At 42.9% G+C, this 19,691-nt stretch overlaps 1 protein-coding gene across 4 annotated transcripts in view; it reads right to left on the bottom strand.

The window, feature by feature from the left end:
* Window positions 1-19,691, bottom strand: part of Kitlg (KIT ligand) — an 82,218-nt gene that overhangs the window by 24,378 nt on the left and 38,149 nt on the right. For all 4 annotated transcript variants that reach the window (XM_087902162.1, XM_087902160.1, XM_087902161.1 and 1 more), the window contains exons 2-3: window positions 19,438-19,551; window positions 8,004-8,066 (exon numbers count right to left, since the gene is read on the bottom strand). In XM_087902162.1, the coding sequence (XP_087758288.1) occupies window positions 8,004-8,066; window positions 19,438-19,551 (177 nt within the window). The remainder of the gene's footprint in view (window positions 1-8,003; window positions 8,067-19,437; window positions 19,552-19,691) is intronic.

Here is a 19,691-nt window from a genome sequence, read left to right on the forward strand (position 1 = left end):
TCTGTCAATTATGTTTTAAATAAACACTGATTGGCCAGTAGCCAGGCAGGAAGTATAGGCAGGACAACCAGACAGGCAGTAGAAGTGGGTCAATGAGAACAGAGAATTCTGAGGAAATTTTGGTCCGCAGTCCTGGCCCAGCCACAGAAGAAGCAAGATGTGACTGCCTCTCTGAAAAAGGTACTGAGCCACGTGGCTAGCACAGATAAGAATAATGGGCTTATATAAGTTGTAAGAGATAATCAGAAGCCTGACATACTAGGGCAATCAGTTTATGACTAATGTAGACCTCTGTGTGATTTCTTTGGGACTTAATGACTGTGGGAACTGGGCAGGAAAGAAATCCCCAGTCAACAAACTCCCATCTGTGGTTACTTATTACAACATGCACAGTAAACATTTAGTTTCTGAAGTAGAATTTGTGTAGGTATGAAATGTGCAGAGGATTTTCAATAATGAAAGGAAGGTAAAATATTCTATTGGTAATTTTGCATTAAAGTAGATGATTGCATTTTGATTATTGCAAGCTAAATATAATTTATTACAGTCACCGGAATCTGTTCTTTTAAACTTTTTTACTTAAATGTGGCTACACAAGTGAACATTACATGTGGCTCTTTCTTTTCTATCAGACAGTATTTGTTTACATGTTCCAAACAGGGCCCAGTTTATCCAGTTTCCTTTTTCTTTCTTTTCTTTCATTTTTAAGAAACACTTTCTTAAGGCAGGTAGGTATTGGTGGCATGCTACTGTAACCCCACTACTTCAAGATGATGAAGTAGGAAGATGTGGAATTTAAGGCCATTGCTGGCTACATAGTGAGTCTGAGGTCATCCTAGGTTACAGAAGAACCTCTCAAAAAAATACAACAAAATAAAAAGTTTAAAGTATTACTTTCTTCCTAAATGGAAGGTTGAAGTAGATGAAGAGATAAGCCTGCTTATCTACTTAGCTGAATTTAATTTCTAAAGTAAGTACTTCATATCACAGGGGTGGACCATCTAAATCCACATGGACAGCGACATGTCTTATGATGACGGTGGACACCTGATTCAGATAAGCCCATAAGAAAAATCTCTGTCACAATAGTAGTGGTGATCAGAGTTATAATTAATAGTCTTTGAGTCGGGCTAAACGCTAGTGTGTCAATTTGGGAACTGAGACAGCTGTGGAACAAGGAAGCAACACTCTACACAGACACAAGGAAAATCTACAGAGAATCAGACACAAGGAAAGGAAAACCTAGTAGCCTTGCAACCACAATCCCCATGAGACCCGCACACGCCCAGGCCCTTGGTGGTGAGCTGTCCCCCTCCCCTGCATCCTCCAACTAAGGGACCTACCTTCCCTGCCTTTTCCCCTTCCCTTCCTTTTCTTTTCTTTTTTCCTCTTCCTTTTCCTTGTTAAGCTTGAGTTCCCTATTGTTTAAAAAGTTCCCTATTGTTAAAAATGGGCATCCTTATCAGTATGGTAAGATAGGCTTCTTCAATACTCAGAAATCTGGCATTTTCACTATAATTAAATTAAACGTTGTCTGATAAGTGGTTTTTGAGTAAGTACGATATGCGGGGATGTACTATATTTAGGGAATGGAAAGGAGAAATACTATATCTAAAGAATGGAAAAGGATACAGCAAGGTGAAGAAGCCACCCCTGCTCTTTCTGTAGTTAAGACAGAATAAACAAAGGAGTCAGCAACAGAGTCATATCATCTGGGCATGGTGACACACCTGTGTATCAGCAGCCAGCCCTTGGGAGCTGCTGAGGCAGTAGGACTTCGAGCTTGAGACCCGCCGAGTTATCATCATCATAATGATAATAACAATGACAGCGATGATGCTGACAATTATTATGTGCATGCCATACATCACAACACATTGAGATGATCACATAACCCACACGCTTCAGTTGCCTACGAAGAATTATGATATTGTACCCACAATGAATACCTTCTTGGGGATTCCACAGAAATCAAGAAATAGTAAGCTAAAAGACAACATTCCTTCGGCACGCACATGGTGGTAGTGCTGCTGGCCACTGTGTCTTCGGCATTAATCAGAATAATTTCCGAGGGTCCCATATTAAAAAGGAAAGAGAAAGCACAGTCTAGAAGTGTAGATATGGCTGTGTATGAAAATAAGACCTTAACCTACTTTAACAAAAAATAAACAGCCATTAGCTACATATGTTCAGTTCCCAAATAGCCACAATTCCATGGTAGGGTAAGTGGGCAGAAGAAAGGACATCCCTAGAAAGGGGAAGCAGCTACCAGTATAGCACAGGGATGGAGAACAGGTAAAACTTCAGGGGACAGTGAAACCTCAGGCAGGCGTGGGGAGTTGGTGTGGAGGAAAAATGGGTGGTACCAGGGCGAGGCAAGATTGTGGAGACTATGGGTTCAAGCTTGCTATGAACAGCAAGCTTAGGGGTTTGGCTCTCAGCTCAGTCTTCCACAACTTAGAATGAGACGGTTCTTGAGCAGAAATGATTCCACACAAACAGATGAGGAGGCCCAAACGCACAACTAAAAACTCTTACGACCAAGACCTCATGGGGTGTGCACACATTTAAAGACAAGAGAGGAGCATTGAGGAGGTTCAGATACTGCATCACCTGGGACCTTAAGGATCGCAAGTGATTGACTAAAGTGTCGGGGAATGCTTCTACTTCCTTTCATTGTGTCCTTCCATCAAATATTTAGTAAATGCCCACCACCCAGAAGCCATTGCAGGTGAAGAACAGCGCAACAAATGAAAACAACGTGTATGCATAGGCTTCCTTCATTTTTGCAATGTTTGTGGGCTAGGGGAAGACTGTCAATCAAATAGCCCTGTAACCCATCAGGAAAATGTAATTTGAGCCCTTGTTGCAATAATGCCTTTTCCTGATTCAGAAGATGAAAGGGGAGCCAGTCAGTATATACGAAGGAGGGACAGAGCCACAATTGTACAATCATTTTTAAGTCACTCTGTCAAACCAGGAACCGAAGAACACAATAAGAAGTCCTGGGATGGTGAAGCAGGAAAGAACACAGAAGATGGTGAAAAAGCCTCAGAGTGAACCTGCATGTGCCCGAGGAAAATTATGGAGGAAGACACAGATGAAAGCTACAGATAAAGACAGATCGGAGGTGTACTGTTCCCATAATAATAGAGGTCCTCAATCAATCATTTCCCTCTTAGCTGCTCCTTTAGGAACTGGGCCTGTGACTCAGTGTGCCTGGCAGAAGCATAATCCCGGGTCTGCTCTCAAGCACCAAAAGAAGCAAACCAAAACTGAAAAAAGATGTAACGGTAGAGATTAGTTCGGGCAATAAAGGTCAATAGTTATAAACTTTGATAAGGAGCAGGGTGTTCACGCGGGCTTATGGTGTCTCCAAGGCCGTTAATGAGTACCTGCAGAGGAATCAGCTGAACATCTTCACTAGGTGAGAGAAACAAGTTGCCGTGTGGGAGATGGCATACATACACTGCAGCCTGTGGGAGGGACAATCTGAACAAGTGTCAGCAAGAGACACCCTGGCTCAGACTGCATACATTCGACAGAATCAGTAGGAACTATCAATCACACTTGAAAGGGAACACTCTACCATAAACACAAAGAAAGGCTAGGCAGGGACTTCTGAAGGGGACTTCATGATACTATCTGCTGATTTCTCTAGTAGCTAGAACAAATGACCACAGAGCTGGTAGACAAGATGGAGTTTCTTTTTTTTTAATTAATTACTTTAAAATTTCCACCTCCTCCCATCTTCCCATTTCCCTCCCACTATCCCCACTCCCCCTCCCTCGCTCTTCAGTCCTAAGAAAAGTCAGGGTGCCCTGCCTTGTGGGAAGTCCAAGCCCCCCCCCCCCCAAGATGGAGGTTCTTTAACAGTTCTTGGGGCCAGACATTCAGGAAAAATCTTACTGAGCTAAAGTTAAGTCATTCACAGTTACTCAGGGAGGACTTTGCCCTGCCCTTTCCAGTTTCTACAGGCCACCAGCCAGCCGGGTGTTCCTGTAGCCACTGCTTTCGTCTTTAAAGCCAGCATAAGAACATTTGCAAATTTCCCTCCCAATCTCGGACACATCAGATTCCTCGATAAGGATGGAAGGGCATTGGCCCACTTGATAATAAAACCTTAACCGAACTACTTCTTGATAATTCAGACTAATCTTCTCATCGCACAATCTGAACTCAATTACTTCTTCAAAGTCCCCATAGCCAGATAAACCAACGGGACTACAGTATCTCTGGGGAAATCACTATTCTTGATATTAAAATCGTGCTATTGGAGAGACAGCAGGTCAGCAGTTAAGAGTTGCGCTTCTACCCCATGCCTCAAGTTCAGTTCTCAGCACCCATGTTCAGTAATACCTCTAGTCTCCATGGGCACCTGCACTCGTGAGCATGCGTGTGAGTGTTTGTGTGTGTGTGCGTGCACACACACACATGCACACATACACACAATTTAAAACACTAAAAATAAATCTTTAAAAACTAAATCATAAATCATGATCACGGACTTTAACCAGAGTCACAGAAATGAAAACACAAAAGGATGAAAGTGAAGACAGCCAATGCATTAACATATAATGACTGCTGCTAAATTTACTAGAGTTGAAAGTATCCTGCTAATAGGTAAGCAACTATTCTCTACTTGAGAAAGACATACTTAAGAAATACTTAAGAAATACATACTTAAGAAAGTATTTAGAAACAAATGGACATGATGTACACAATGCATTTTGAAAAAATAATACATATTTATATAGAAAAAGACAGCTTTTCTACAGCAAATGGATACTGGGGAAAAAAAAGTAGTTGAACCTGAACTAGGGCGTATGTTGTTCTTTAAATATTCTTGCAATTATTCTGTACAGCTAAGGGCATTTCCAAATAAAAAGTAAAAAAAAAAAAACTGTGACTGTCTAAATATAATTTAAAAACGATGAGGAATTTACCCCAGCAGCTCCTGGTATATGGGCTGAGACACACCAGAGCAAACACAGCTGTGTATCGACCTTCAGCAACCCCAGGTCCATTCTTTCTATAGTAACCGCTGGGTGAATGAAGGACCCAGCAACGTTCATTCAGGTATTTGAGGGAATTTTTTTAAAATAACATTTTTTTTCAAATTTATTTTACATACCAACCAGTTTCCCCTCTCTCCTCTCCTTTTGTCCCCTCCCATTTTCCATCTACCCCTCTCCCCCATCCACTTCTCCTCCATCTCCATGGAGAAAGGGACAGGCCTCCCAGGGGCTTGTACAAAGCAAGACACGTCAAGTTGAGGCAGGACTGAGTTCTCCCCTTGAGTCGAGGCAGTCCCAGGTAATCCAGCATGGGGAACAGGTTACCAAAAGCCAGCTGAGCAGCAGGGAGAGGTCCTGCTCTCACTGATGAAAGCCTTCCTAACAGACCAGGCTACGCAATTGCCACATACATGAGAGAACCTAGGTCGGTCCCATGCAGGCTTGCTGACTGTTGGTCCAGCGTCCATGAGCTCCCATCAGCTGTCTCTGTGGGTTCCCCAATCATTCTGGTATTCCTAAGCCTAAGAAGTTGAAAGAAACATCCTACCCATCTAGCAGTATTCCGGCGAGAGGATTTGAATTGGTGATGCTCAGTTGATTCAAATACTTAATAACTGGATGACCACAACCTGCTATTTCGGAGAGGGAATCTGCCAGGCCCTTGAGTGAGGAAAGTAGACTTTCCTTTGTAGTACTGAGCTGGTTTTTACAATAAAAGTGAAAAGTAAACTGTGAGCTGCCCAGTGCCCAAGGCTGACTTTTATTGCTTAGGCCCCAGGGAATCTTTCTGGCATCAAGACCCACTCCACCCTCCATTGTTTAAAGACAAAAGATTAGGCAGCTGGGGGTTCTGACCACCAACAAATCACTGGCTGGCCACTCAACTGGGCAAGGCCTCTAGTCTTGGCAGAGATGGACACTTTAAAATGAAGGTAAAGGGTAAGACCCCGGTTTCTGGGCTGAGGCCTCCGCACAAGCTTGATTTTCCTGCCAACTGCGGTGGCCAAGAACAATGTTTCTCAGCAGTTCCACGATAGCATGCCAAGACCAAATAATAGCAGGCTTCTCTCAATTGTAGAAACACGCACAAGATATGTGGCAATCAGTCGACTTTATTTTTACAAGCCTGGTTCTGGCTATTGCCAGCCCATACTGCAATGCATGATTTAGCACCATCTATGATTAGACCAGCACAAAATCCGTCTATTCAGTTATTTCCCCCGGCTTAAGGCTTTGCTTTTGCAAAGAACAGCAGGGATGCTTGGCGCTCAAGGGGGGTGCAGTCAAGAGCGGGAAGGAGTCTTTATTACCTAGAAATTTCCTTCCAACATTTGGCTCATCACTGTAATTATCCACATCGCCATTTTCAGTAACCCAGGGTTAAGAGTCAGATGGGTGGAATGGGGTGAGCTTAGGGTGTGCTTCTTAGGTCTGTCATGTTCAAGTTGCAGAAGCCTGGTCAAAATAAGTCTGGGCTGTGAACCTCCTTGAGTCTTTTGTAAAACTGAACGATAGCATCTAACTAATACACAGACTTTCTCTCACCTTTGTTGGGGGAAGCGGGGAGTGAGATCCATCCTTTCATAGATAGAAAAGATATGTCACACAAAGGCTATGGATTTACTCTTCTCTCGGTTTTTATTAAGATGGCTTCATTATTTACTCTTCGCAGTGCTGCGGGTAGAATCTGGGACCTTACATAGGCTAAGCAAGTACTTGAATGCCAAGGCCAGAGTTTTTAACCTTGTAAGCACGGGTCCAGTTGTGATCGTCACCAAACCCTTGCTGACAACGTGATCAGATGTCTGCATTGACTGATTTTCAAGCTGGGATGACTTTCTGTGTATTTTCAGAGAGCGCCCCCACCTGAATTGAGCCAGTGTCTAGGCTCACAGACAGCCGATCCAGCATGAGGAACCATGTTCCCATAGAGTTCTAAAGAACTTTCAGTAGTTCATGCTAAAATGCTCACCCAGTAAAAAGAAGTATGGCCACGGGACAGGTCATAATCAACATGCATAATCAACATGCATAATCAACATGTGGTGAGTATCTGGGGCAGGGAACTATGGGACTTGCAAAGGTAATACCGGCCCAGGTGGCTTTAAATTTGCTTTAGGATTGCAGTTGCGACAGGGACTCACCATGGATGGACAGCATGCGTGCTGAAAACAGGCAGCTGCGTGGCAAGTTGCAACACACAGGATAGCAGCAACCATGCAGGATTATTGTGCATCCTGTGGGTCTATGTAACTCTAGTGGCATTTGTCAACAGCCGAACAACCAAGAACTTACATCAAGGCAGAAAATTCTAGCTCAGAATAACTTTTACCACTGCGAGACAATTAGGGGAGTCATGGAGATGGGGGAGCGGGAGCGCATGTATGAGGCCATAGCGGAAAGATTTGAAGCAGACACTGTGCAATGCCAAGAGTTGATAAGCTCCAGAGGGAGGCTATGCATGCTACATTTATTTCATATTCACAAATTCTGACGCTATGCAATAGTGTTTTAGGGACAGAGTAGAACTTTTAATTATAACCACACACTTTTATTCAAAGATCTATTGCATGGCTAATAAGTTCAGATATAAAATATCCCATGCTCTTAACAAAATAGGAATGAGTATGTATATATATGACATCGTCAAGGAATTAAAATTAATTAACATGTACTTTACATTCATTGAGTGTAGCATTAACTTTACATTCAGGCCCCTTTTAGAGATGTCCAGGGGAAAAGGAGACATCAGTTGCTCAGTCTAATGAAAACTGTCTGTTTCCTTATAGTTTACAGGCCTAAAACACAAACTGAAATGTTAATCAATTGCTTGAGTGAATTTTTCTTTTAAAAAAATTGTATAAGGCAAAATCTACAGATATCGTCTTCAAATCAAAACAAAGAGCAGAGAATTTCTTTAGTGTGAACGACCCATTTGCCCCATTAGCGACTAAAATACAACTCAGAAATGTGCAGATTACATACCAAAACATCCATTCCGGTGACATAGTTGAGGGTTATCATATAGTCATTTGGAAGATTTGCCACCTACAGAGACCAATAAATAAGTGAGTAAGTACAAAAGAATTCCTTGAGAAAATGTATACATTCCACCCATCCCCGCCCCTTTGTCATCCAAAACCCAGTGATAAGACAAGACTTTTGAATTCTCTATCTGATCATGGGTGGCTAAGTATACACTATACCCGGTACCGGAAACGTAGCCAGTTACCCACGGCTAGCGAAGGCACGGATCTCAGAGGAGAACCTACAACCACAGCTTTGTTAATTCTACTGAGTTTTGGAAAACGTATCACGCATCTTCATTTCCAAATGTAGCACCGGAATTCCCCTTAGGACAATTTTCCAATTTGGTTCTACGTAAGGTCATTATGCCTTTCTCGTCAGTAATTCTCAACGCACCAGGGCGGGCCGAAGAAGGAAACTGCTAGACACACAAGTTCTCAAGCCTCAGCAGAAGCGCTGCATTGTATCTACTAAGTCCTCTGAGGATGCTGACAAACTCTCAAGAGGAAGCGCTACAGTTCCATGTTGATCCTAAGAAAAGCCAAGATGGACACTTTAGATTTTAACTTAGAAAAGTTTGGTTTTATGATAGGACTCTGGTTACTTTGGGTTGGACACTTGACATGTCTCACCAACCTGGCAAACGTCTAAAGGTTTGGAAAAGCATCTAACACTCTTAAAGCGATAAACCTGGTATCAGCCAACCAGCAATGGGCTGAGCGCTCGCCCTAGGGAATTTGGAGTGAAGCTATTTTCCTCATTTATAAAACAGAGATCCAGTTATAGCTAAGTGAATATGCCAAACAGACTGTAAAATAGCAGCAGCCCATGTCTTTTCCTGAGAACTAGAGAGGGAAATGGTTTCAAATGATGTCTTTATCCTGTGGCTGTTGTCTTCGCTGTTCATATGGAAAGCTGGGATCACATGTGTTTCTACAGGGGTGGGTTATCTCCGGCAAGTTTTCTATGACAGAAGACATATGCTGCATCTTCAAATACACGTGATGAGAGCAAAGCTCATGTAGGAATTAGCACCACGGTAGGTATTATTCCCTTTCATCCTCAGTGGACAAATTTAACAACCATGCTTTCTGTAACATCTGCAACAATTAACAGCAAAGGAGTCTCAAATACTTCCGCTATCCTAGGCACTGCACTCTTACGCATGCGAGGGCATTGCCTTCTCCCTACCGTGGTATCTCTACTTAACAAGTGAAGAAATGGAGACTCAAGAGACCAAAACACTTGGCTGAAGTCACTTGCCTCTCGGGTATTACTTGCCGACTAGAATCCAGGTTTCCCTGATAATGGAAGGTGAATTGCTGCACAGTTCAGCAGCACAGGTTCATCCAATTTGGCCCCTTGTGCATTAGAACAGACGGGACCCAACAGTCAATATGTAAAATACCACTACTTGCCTAGCTTGGTGACACATGCCTGGAATCCTAGTATTCGTGGCCAGATGGCAAATGAAATTCTCCTTGTGAATCTCTACCATTAATCTGTATCACATGATAGTCTTACTGTCAACTGGAAACAAACCTGGTATCCTACGAGTAGAAGGCATTGGTGCTTTTATTTATTTTAGGAGTTAACTCTTATATTCTATACGTTAACTTTCTTCTTCCCAATCAGTTTTCTGACTGTGCTTCTATTACTTCTTTTGCCTTGTACATCTTTACCCGCTACTTCGAAAAGCAAAACAACCTAGTCATTTTACACAAGTGTTTAACCACTTGTTAAACACCAACAAAGGCACAGTGTTTACCTTAACAGGCACGAGAGTGACAAGTTGTTTGTGTTCATGATGGACTAACCATGTAGGTTAAAGCCATTCCATACACCAAGAAGTGGTAAGCATTCTCAACACGAGTTGCTGAAGAGTTTATATTACTTTCTAAAGTGGAAATTTAGAATTAGCATTTAAAAACCTCAGGGGCACAGGTATATCAAAAGGGCAGAGATAAGGGAGATGCTGGCCGATTCTCATTTTATGAGAAATTAACACATAAAAATTAAAGGTGCCAATGAAAGCTCACAGTACGTCCTATAACCAGGATACCAGCATCTCCACAGTATCAGGGGGAGGATGAAGCGCACACTGAGCTACTTCAAGAATTATTTGGCTTGCGGCAGGACCAAAAGTAAGAAAGGAGTGTGTATTTGAATGTGGTTTTATAATTCATAGTAGGTATTCATACAGTCACCAGTGTACCCCCGCGAGACACGCCTTATAAGCCGATTTCACAAATGAGGATGGGGAGGGAAGTATGGGGGTACGGAGGTTAAGTATGGGGTTAAGTGGCACCTTCGAGGTCAGAGGCAACAGGGAGATCAGCAGGAAGGAAGAAACGCTGACCGGCTGTGCTGGTGTCTGCACACCAAGCCATGGTGTTGGCTCTTGATAGAGCCTGGCTTCCCCTTATTACCTTTGGAAGAGAATTTGAAACACTAAGCTGTAGATATTTATAACGTATTGTATCACTTCATAAACCATCACAATACTTCTCCGCATCTGCAGTATGTTGACTAGGACTGAGAAAACATGAACAACCTGGAGATATAAATTCTACATCTCTGATATGCTTATTGATCCCTGGGGAAAGTTTTGGACCTGACAGACAGATGCTGCTTAAAGGTGTGGAGCTTGAAGTTGGGGCCAACGGCACAGGTTCTGAAGACAGACTTTTACATTGGATGCTGGTCCCCCACTTGCTGGCTCAGGTCTGGGAAATGACTTGAATGGCTTCAGCTTTCATTTTTATATGCACAAGTGGAAATTAAACTAGACTGTGGCTAAAGGATTTATGAGGATTAAACAGCTCATACTAAGAGCTAGCTGGGCATGGTGATGCATGCTTTGATTCTCAGCCCTTTGGAAGTTGAAACAGTGGGACCGTCATGAGTTCGAGACCCTTGCGATACATAACAAGTACAAAGTCCTTTAGGGTACGCGGCAACCCTGTCTCTAAAATCCACAGTGGAAGAGAGAAAGTGCAGGGAAGAAAGGATGGAGGGAGGGAGTGAAGGGAGGGTTTGGACATGGTGTATGAAAGAGTGAGAAAAGTGGGGGTCTGCTGAATACAGAAGCATCATATGTACGGGAAGGAATAGAGAGCTTGCGGTACGTGTGAGAGACGAGCTAGAAAAGAGACACTGAATTAGGACACATTGGAGGGACGTCTGAATGCTGGGCACACAGATTCCTGTGGGAGGCAGCACCACTCAAGGGGAACAGTGGCCTTCGGCACATCCCACTGTCTCCATTATCTCCGCGGACTTTCTACTCTGTGAAAGAGGATTAAGTGGCTAATTACTAAGATTAAGTCTGGTTTAACTTTCTGGCAAGCTAGGAAGGACAAGGGCAGTAAATTCAGGATGAAAGGCCTAGAAGAATGGATGGGAGAACGGAGGGATCAGAGACCAGCAGAGTCACAGGCCAATGCCACAAGTGTTCCACATTTACAGAGAGCGGAACTCTCTAGAAAAGCGTGAACTAAAGCGGGGTGCTGGTGTGCACAGCTGTAATCTTAACACTCTGGAGGTGAGGGCAGGAGGACCAAGAGGTCAAAGTCAACGTTAGATATAGATTGCATGGAGGGATGGTGAATTCAAGTCAGGCTGGGCTACATGAAATGTTCCGGAAGGGCAAAAGATAGAAAGATGAAGGGAGGAAAAGAGAGGAAGGGGGAAAGAAGGAAGGAGAGAGGGAGGAAAAGAAAAGCAGGGGCCTCATCTGGGCTCTCCAGAGGGAACACGATGGTGGTGGTAAGGACCACATGAAGCACTAACTTTATTTCAAGGACCCGCCTGCCGTCTTCCTTGGATATCTGAGGACTGACCATACTCAGCGACACTGGAAAAAACCAGCAAAGGAAAACAGTTTTCAGAAAGACTCAAAACTTTGCCAAGAAAATGTCTTGGCAAAGCAAGCTGGCACTGGCTGCTCACCAGCCCCTGCAGGTATTTGGGCTCAAGAGAAGAGAACACAAAGTCAGGACACTTAACTCCATCTCTGGGTCACTGCTCTAAAATGTCTGGCTCTCATGACTCACATGTCATATGGGTCCCGAAAAAGTCATGTGATCAAAAGGCGCTTGGACATCTGTGACAAGACCCTCAGGGTCTCAGGGTTTCAAGTCCACAGTGGTGACTCATGGTTTCCTTGGCACCATCTGTGAAATGTTTTCCTTTTCTAACCTTTATGGGAAGGAAGGTCGTGATCTTTGGTCTCATGGCAGAGCAGAGAAGGCTTCCGGCATCCATGTCAGCTGGGTCTCGGCCAGCTTTCTCTAACGTGGCTTTTAGTTTTCAGTATACTCCAGGAAAATACTTTTTAGTGTCTTTGGACAATTCTTTTCCCCATGAGTAATGTCTTAAAATCTAATTAACTAGATTAGCTACCACTGATTGTTTAAGGATATCTGGATGATTTCTTTTTTTCCTTGTGTAACAGTCCTAGCTGTCCTGGAACTAGCTCTTGTAGACCAGGCTGGCTTCGAACTCACAGGGATTCACCTGCCTCTGCCTCCTGAGTGCTGGTATTAAAGGGCATATGCCACCACCGCCTGGCCAGGTATCTGGGTGATTTCAATTGTCATTTTAAAAACTGAAATAGCGACTTCAGAAAATTTCCTATGCCCCCTCTCATTAGTTCAGAACACTTACATGAAAGCTGATAAACTTTGTTTCCTTTCAAACAGAACACATTAGGTTTTTTTTTCTGTACCAATACGGTAATAGGAATTATCCAAGGCCTGATCCATGTTGGTCAATAACTCTACTCACTGAGCTACAACCCAGCCTAAGCTCATTTTTAAATCTATCTCACAATGCCATGGTTTGAATATAATTTGCTCTTGCAAAATTAATGATGGAATCATTTTTTTAATCATTTTTACACTGATTTATACTTCCCTCATGCCCCCGCCTCCACACACCTGTGTGCATGTGTGGAAGAAGAAGACAAGTTGCGGGAGCCAATTCTCTGTGCTTTTTCATGAAAGTCCCTGGGATTCAACTTGGGACCCTCAGGCAAACATCTTTGCTCACTAGACTAACTCAGCAGTCCGTCTTGCTGAAATTTAATTTTGAAAAGTGGTGGGAGCGTATGAGGCTTTGGAGAGGGAGCTAGGATTCTGTCCTTAGGAATGGGGTTTGTTCTCTTAATATAATATATAGATTAATGGGCTACCATAAAAACCAGTTTGCCTAGGTCTTATCTTTGCCGTCTGTCTCACTTTATGGTGCATTGCCCTGTCTTAGGACTCTGTTACACAGAACCACCAGATATCATACTTGACTTGGGCCAGAACTGTGAGTCAAATTAAAACTCTCCATAGCTTACCAAGCCTGAGATGCCATGCTATTAGCAACAGAAACAGAATAAGATAAATACACCTTATGATGATTTTAGTTGTTATAGTAACTGAGCTTCTAAATGTGATAGCTTCCATGAGAAAAGGTGGAACGGGAAACAGAATTCATTGTCTTACCCTGGCAATTCACAGAGGACAGCTAAAACATTTACCTCAGGCTACTGGAAAAGATTTATCAATTATGAATATCAATCCACCACAAAAAACCTTTTGAGAAAGATAAATCACAAGTTAGGAGATATTTAAAGATTAAACAGAACAGTTAAAAAAAGAATTAAAAGTTTACATTTAACCAAGTTCCCCCAAACGAAGGGGAAAGTACCACAAATGAAGAGTTGAGAGAACAGATGGGAAGGATCTACTTGAAGTGTTTCAATATTTGGATGCCTTGCTACACGAGGGGTGACATTCAACACTGCACCCTAACAATCCATAGCATTTTTCAGGTCCATCCTTTCCCCTAGATACTTGACTCTTTCCCTAGGTAGGTGTGTGCTTGCCATTTAAAACAGGCCTTGCAACATTTTTCAAAAACAGAGCAAAACGTTCTGTAAATAGATGAACCTATTATGCTCAGTAAACATGCCAGAAGGATTTCAAATAAAAGCCACAGGGACCATAGAGGCAGCACACAATGTCCAAGAAGAAATTTAAAAAAAAACCAAAATGTAAAGCTATAAATCATGTGCTCATGGGGCAAGAGAATCTCACCCGAGCAAACATACTTTAGGCCTGTGGGCATTGCGTGAGTTGTCACTTACTGTAAGGACGTAAGGACGGAGCTGGCAGAGTGCAAAGGAATGATCTCCACTGGAGAAACGGCTAAGAGCATACAAAAACAGTACGGGCTCACATTCTTCCCACCACAACGAATGTGCCAGGGTTAGCCTGCAAAGCCTCTTCTTCCTTTTCTTGCCCTTAGTCTGGGCAAGATTGATTTAGTCTAGGCGGTACAAGCTAATGATGATACCTCACCGCGGCATAGAATAATTTAAAGTTTAGAAGGGTTGCCAAATTCTCTAATCATACCGACCTCCTTGGGGTCCCAGACTTCTCTGAGAAGCGAAGAAAGCTATCTGCACAGCCCCCTCAGAAGTGGATGTAAAGGACAGGAAGGCACAATTTAAAGTTTCAGATGTGAAGGGTTCTCAATCGTGACCATGTTTCTCATTTCGACATTCAGAAAAGGGAATCCTAGCAGGGTCTGGTAATTTGCCTATGCGCAGATGAGCAGGTGTTGAATGGTATTCAAACTACCCCGTGTCCCGAGGTGCCACCAGCATGTAGTACCCTACCATTCTTTAGAAGGAATTCTGCAATCTTCTGCCCCCATAATCTCAGCAGTCACTCCAGTCGGAACGAATGAGGCTGCTAGATTAGCATAGGGAACCTTTACCTTTCCAAACACACACACACACACACACACACACACACACACACACACACACACACACACGAGACAAACCTACATAGGCACTGTGGCTAAAGCAGCCCTGCAGCTTCTGGTGAATCATCATATACTTTCACCTTTCATTCTACTTTGTAGCCTAGGAAGTCATCGGCCCACATCGCCACAAGCAGCACCTCAGCACTTCTGCACCAGGGTCACACAGCTTCCCTAAGAGACTGGCGGGGCTGTTCTGCTCTAGCCTACCAATTTTGGTTACAGTCCTGGCTTCCTATCTGGCTCTCAAGTCAGGTCAAGCTTTATCTGGAAGCACAGATCTCTAAACAAAAGTCACAGGGCTTGGTGGCTCTAGGAATCCCTGACAGCTCCTGCTCCTGAAGGCACAGAAGGGGTAAGGATCCCCAGAGCCAGGCTTCCCTTCTCTGGTACTCTAATTTCCTTTTTTGTTTATAACTTCCTTGGATCATCTCTACATTCCCTTCTACATCCGGCACACTACCACCACCATAAATGGCTGAGCATCCAAAGGTGCTTGTCCAGACACTCTTCTATTTCAATTCTCACCATCATTTGATAAGATCAAGCATGATTAATTTAATGTAAGAGGCAAGAACACTGAGGTCGAGAGAATCTGTGTGATACCAACTGGTTAAAATAAAACAAAACAAAAAAAAAAACCACCTTATTTAATATATACCACAAAATTGAGAAGTAGAGACTGAGATTTAGAAAGGTAATTACTTATTTAATGTAAAAGGGCTAGAATGTAAACTTGGATCTGCCAAAATTTATTATTTTGTAATCAATGGACACAGATGGGAATGCTAAGGCTGTGAACTTTAAAAAAATTAATTACAGTTAGTGTGTGTGTGTGCGCGCATGCAGTCACATCAGTGTGTGTCTGTGTGTGTGTGTGTGTGTGTGTGTGTGTGTAGGTCTAAAGGCAACTTATGGACGTCCATTCTCTGCTTCTCTCATATCAGGTCCCAGGGATAGAACCTGGGTTGGCTGGCTTGTCAGAATGTGCCTTTTACCTGCTGAGCCAACTTGCTGGCTCACATTGTGATTCAGAGAGCAGATCTATTAAACTCGTTCAATAATTCTCTGTGCTCAGGGGTGGTTTTTACAGTTTCCTTTCCCTCTCCATCAAACACAGGCCATGAATTGTATAGGTCTTTATTCAGTAACCAGTGGCCTTCGGAGCCCTGCTATTCCTAACTTGACTTATTTTCAAATCTTATTTTCAAATGTCTTAATATAAAATGCCCTAGAAAACATATTGATTTCATCAGAGGAACTATTAGATGATTTTCCCAAGTCAAATGCTGGAAGGCAGAAAACCTTTCTCTTGTCTTGTTCAGTGATTTTTAACATTTGCGTTTGGAGTGAGAAATTATATTTTACTGTCAATATTAACAAACACCCCTTTCCAAGCCTTTCTTCTTTCTCAGCTTCTTACTACTTTTGTCATATTTTTTAATGTATCATCTTATTATTAAAAGGTAATAAATACTCCATGGATAAAGAGAAGAAGAGAGAGTCTTGGAAGGTGTTTGTAATCCCCACCTGCGGTACTCGCAAATACCACTTTGACATTTACAAGAAGTCGTTCTTATTAAGTTATGTTCTGTCAACACTTTACAAGTAATTTCTCTTAAGCATTGCATTAATCACACGTTCAATCAGCATGGATGGCTGTTTGTATGTCTGCATGCATACCTGTGCACCATGTGTGTGCTTGGTGTCAAGGAGGTCAGAGATGGGCATCGGATCCCCTAGAACTGGAACCACAGAACCCACGTCCTCTGGAAGAGCGGCCAGTACTATTGACCTCTGAGTATCAATTCAGCTTGGGACCACCTACTTGAAATCTGCAACTTCCCAAGCTCACTCTCAGCATTCCCCAATATAGTAGCAGTTCCAGAAGGTTAGTTTTCAGTGACCTACTTCAAAGCATATATTGGAGCTTTGTACTAACTGATATTCTTAAAATCTGTATGATAAAGAATCAAATCACTTGGGGACTAGAATTGGGACTGAATTACAGCAAAGATAATGATCTCTTGACCCGTTTACAATTATTATTATCATCATTTTTGCAGCATTCGATGCTGAGCCTAAGGCTTCACACATGGAATGTCTCTAGTCCCAAGTTACATCTTAAGTACTTTGTCTCTAAACTTTTGACAGAAGAGGCCATCTAAAGCAAACTGTTCTGAAACCTCCTTACAGAACTTCATGAAAAATGTAGGTGCCTGGACCCTTGCCCGGGCTCACTGAATCAGCTCCTTGGAGCAGGGCCCAGTGTCTCATAAGCACCACAAGCATAGACGAAGTGCATTGAAGTGCGGCCTGTGCCTTCCCCATTCACCCAACAACACCAGAAGACAGGGAGTGAAGGTTGCTTTTAATGGTCAACTTGAGGCAATCTGGAATTGCCTGAGAAAAGAGTCCCAATGAGGGACTGTCTACATGAGGTTGGCTTGTGAGCATATCTGTGGGGGATTATCTGGGCTGCTCTAATTGGAGTGGAAAGATCTATCCACTATGGGTGGTACCATTCCCTGGGCCTGAAACGCCCACTGCACTGCGTTAGAATGGAGAAAGCGAGCCAAGCAAGCACTAGCCTCCTTGCATTAATTCAGGGCTCTCTGCTGACTGTGTGTGTGATATAATCACGTGCTTCAAGTTCCTGCCTCCTTGATTTCCCTTCAGCGATGGTCTATTAACTTGGAATCATGAGCCAAATAAACCCTCTTTCAAACTGTTTCCATTATTCGTAACAACGGAAAAGAAAACTAGGAAAGAGAGCCCGGTGTGGTGCCGCCTACCTATCACCCCAGCGTGGATTAAAAAGGCCAGAAATTTGATGTGGCTAGACTGGTGTACACAGACAAATTCAAATTCAAGAAATGAAACACACACACACACACACACATACACACAAAAGGAAATAACAAATCTCCCAAATACTTGCATTTTGCCCTGGTGAATGCATGCAAATCAACAATAAAGCACTTACTTAGCACACACAAGGTCTTAATATCATATTACCCCACCCTACCTCCCACCTCCAACACCCAGGGTGGGGGAGGGTCAACAAGTAAACATCTTCTATTAATATACACAAAACTTAGAATATAAACACACACCGTCTTCTTAATATTATTTCTTGGGTCATCAGTTAACATAAAGCTTGAAAAAAGGGACCATGATCCATGTTTCCAAAACTCCTTCCTCCTCACCCTCATATATGTGGTCCTCAGCGCTAAGCTGGAGAGCCGCTATTTGTATTGCTTAGCTCACCAGGCCTTCAGGTGGCGTATGCATACGCTGTCATATTTTATGACGCTCAGTGCTAGGGAACAGACTCAGGGCCTTGTGCACACTAGGCAAGAATGCTTTTAAATCTGGAATGTTCTGGCATGCCAAGGAATCTGCATAAATCGTGAGTGTGTACGTGTGTGTGTGTGTGTGTGTGTGTGTGTGTGCTTCTAATTCTTCACTGAGGCTAAGTTAGCTAAACCCTAACTACGGAATTTAACTTCTATTTTCAAGTTCTGTTATGAACACCACACCCATGCACTCACATGCACACACACACACACACACACACACACACACACAATCAACTCATAAGCCAGTAATGAATATCTAAAGATGGAACTTCCTCTGTTTCATCTACTAATACCAAGAAGTATATTTTATTCCTTTTCTCCATATCACAATCCTTTTTCTTCCTCTTTCGTATCACCTATGTTCTCGATAGTCAATTTTCTAATAACCGAGAGGCACACAATTAAGGAATTGTCACTCAAATTACTTTTCTTTCTTTTATGTCATCATATAGAACTAAGCTGTCCTCCACCTTATGATGCTTCTGTCTCAGCTGCTAGCATCACTTTTTAGTGTATGTCATCGTGTCTAGCTCAAATTTTGATGATACTGAAATCACACTCAGTACTCCAAGTTCAAGTATAAACTATCTTTCCTAGGTCACGAGAGTACGACACAGTGCATTTCCGTTGTGCTTGGCTCTCTGTCTTGAGTCTTGAAAGAAGCATCCAGAGAAACAAAGCGGGAAACTGGCTGGGGTCAAGCCAGTTGTGTTCAGAATGGCTTTTGCTGAGGGAAGGCTTCCAGAGAGACAAGCATGAAGGTGAGTGGTTTCTAAGGGGCGGGAGAAGTACCTCGTGCTATGTTCATTGGGATCAAATGTCTTGCCACACATGACAATCTTTGTACTGTTAGGGGAACATAGTCATCATAGGTGGCCTCTGGCTAAGCTTCCTCTGAGCAGAAAGCATGTGGCAGACATAGCCACATAGCCACACAGAAAAACCCACTCAGCAGATAACAGGGAAAAGCCAGTCACTGTCTTTCACTGAGAGAGGACAAGACCAGCCGACAACCAAAGTCATTATATTGGTGTTCAATGGACCAGTAGATCCTATGACCTACACATCTCTTATCTGTCCTGTAGAAGCCCTTCAGATTCATATAGTCCTTGTTTTAGGAAACTATGCGCATAGGGCAAGACTGCCCTAAATCTATGGTCAGCAAGCATAGGGAGGAGTCGTAGCTGCCCAAATCATTCCCTACTTACCAATTTTGTGATGTCTTTTACATTATCAGTCACGGGGTTCCCGCAGATCTCCTTAGTTTTGACGAGAGGATTAAGTAGGAGCAGTTGAAGATAAATGCAAGTGATAATCCAAGTCTAAACAAAAACAGAAACATTTCTTGGAGCCCATCGGTAAAAACATGCATGATTATGCAAACCAGTAACCCCCGTATAACATATGTGTTAAATGCAAATAGACCAGCACGTTTCTAAAAATCGGAGGGCATAAATATAAT

The sequence above is a fragment of the Myodes glareolus genome, chromosome 26 (genome assembly GCF_982192425.1).
Source record: "Myodes glareolus chromosome 26, mMyoGla1.1, whole genome shotgun sequence".
In the NCBI taxonomy this organism is placed as follows: Eukaryota; Metazoa; Chordata; class Mammalia; order Rodentia; family Cricetidae; genus Myodes; species Myodes glareolus.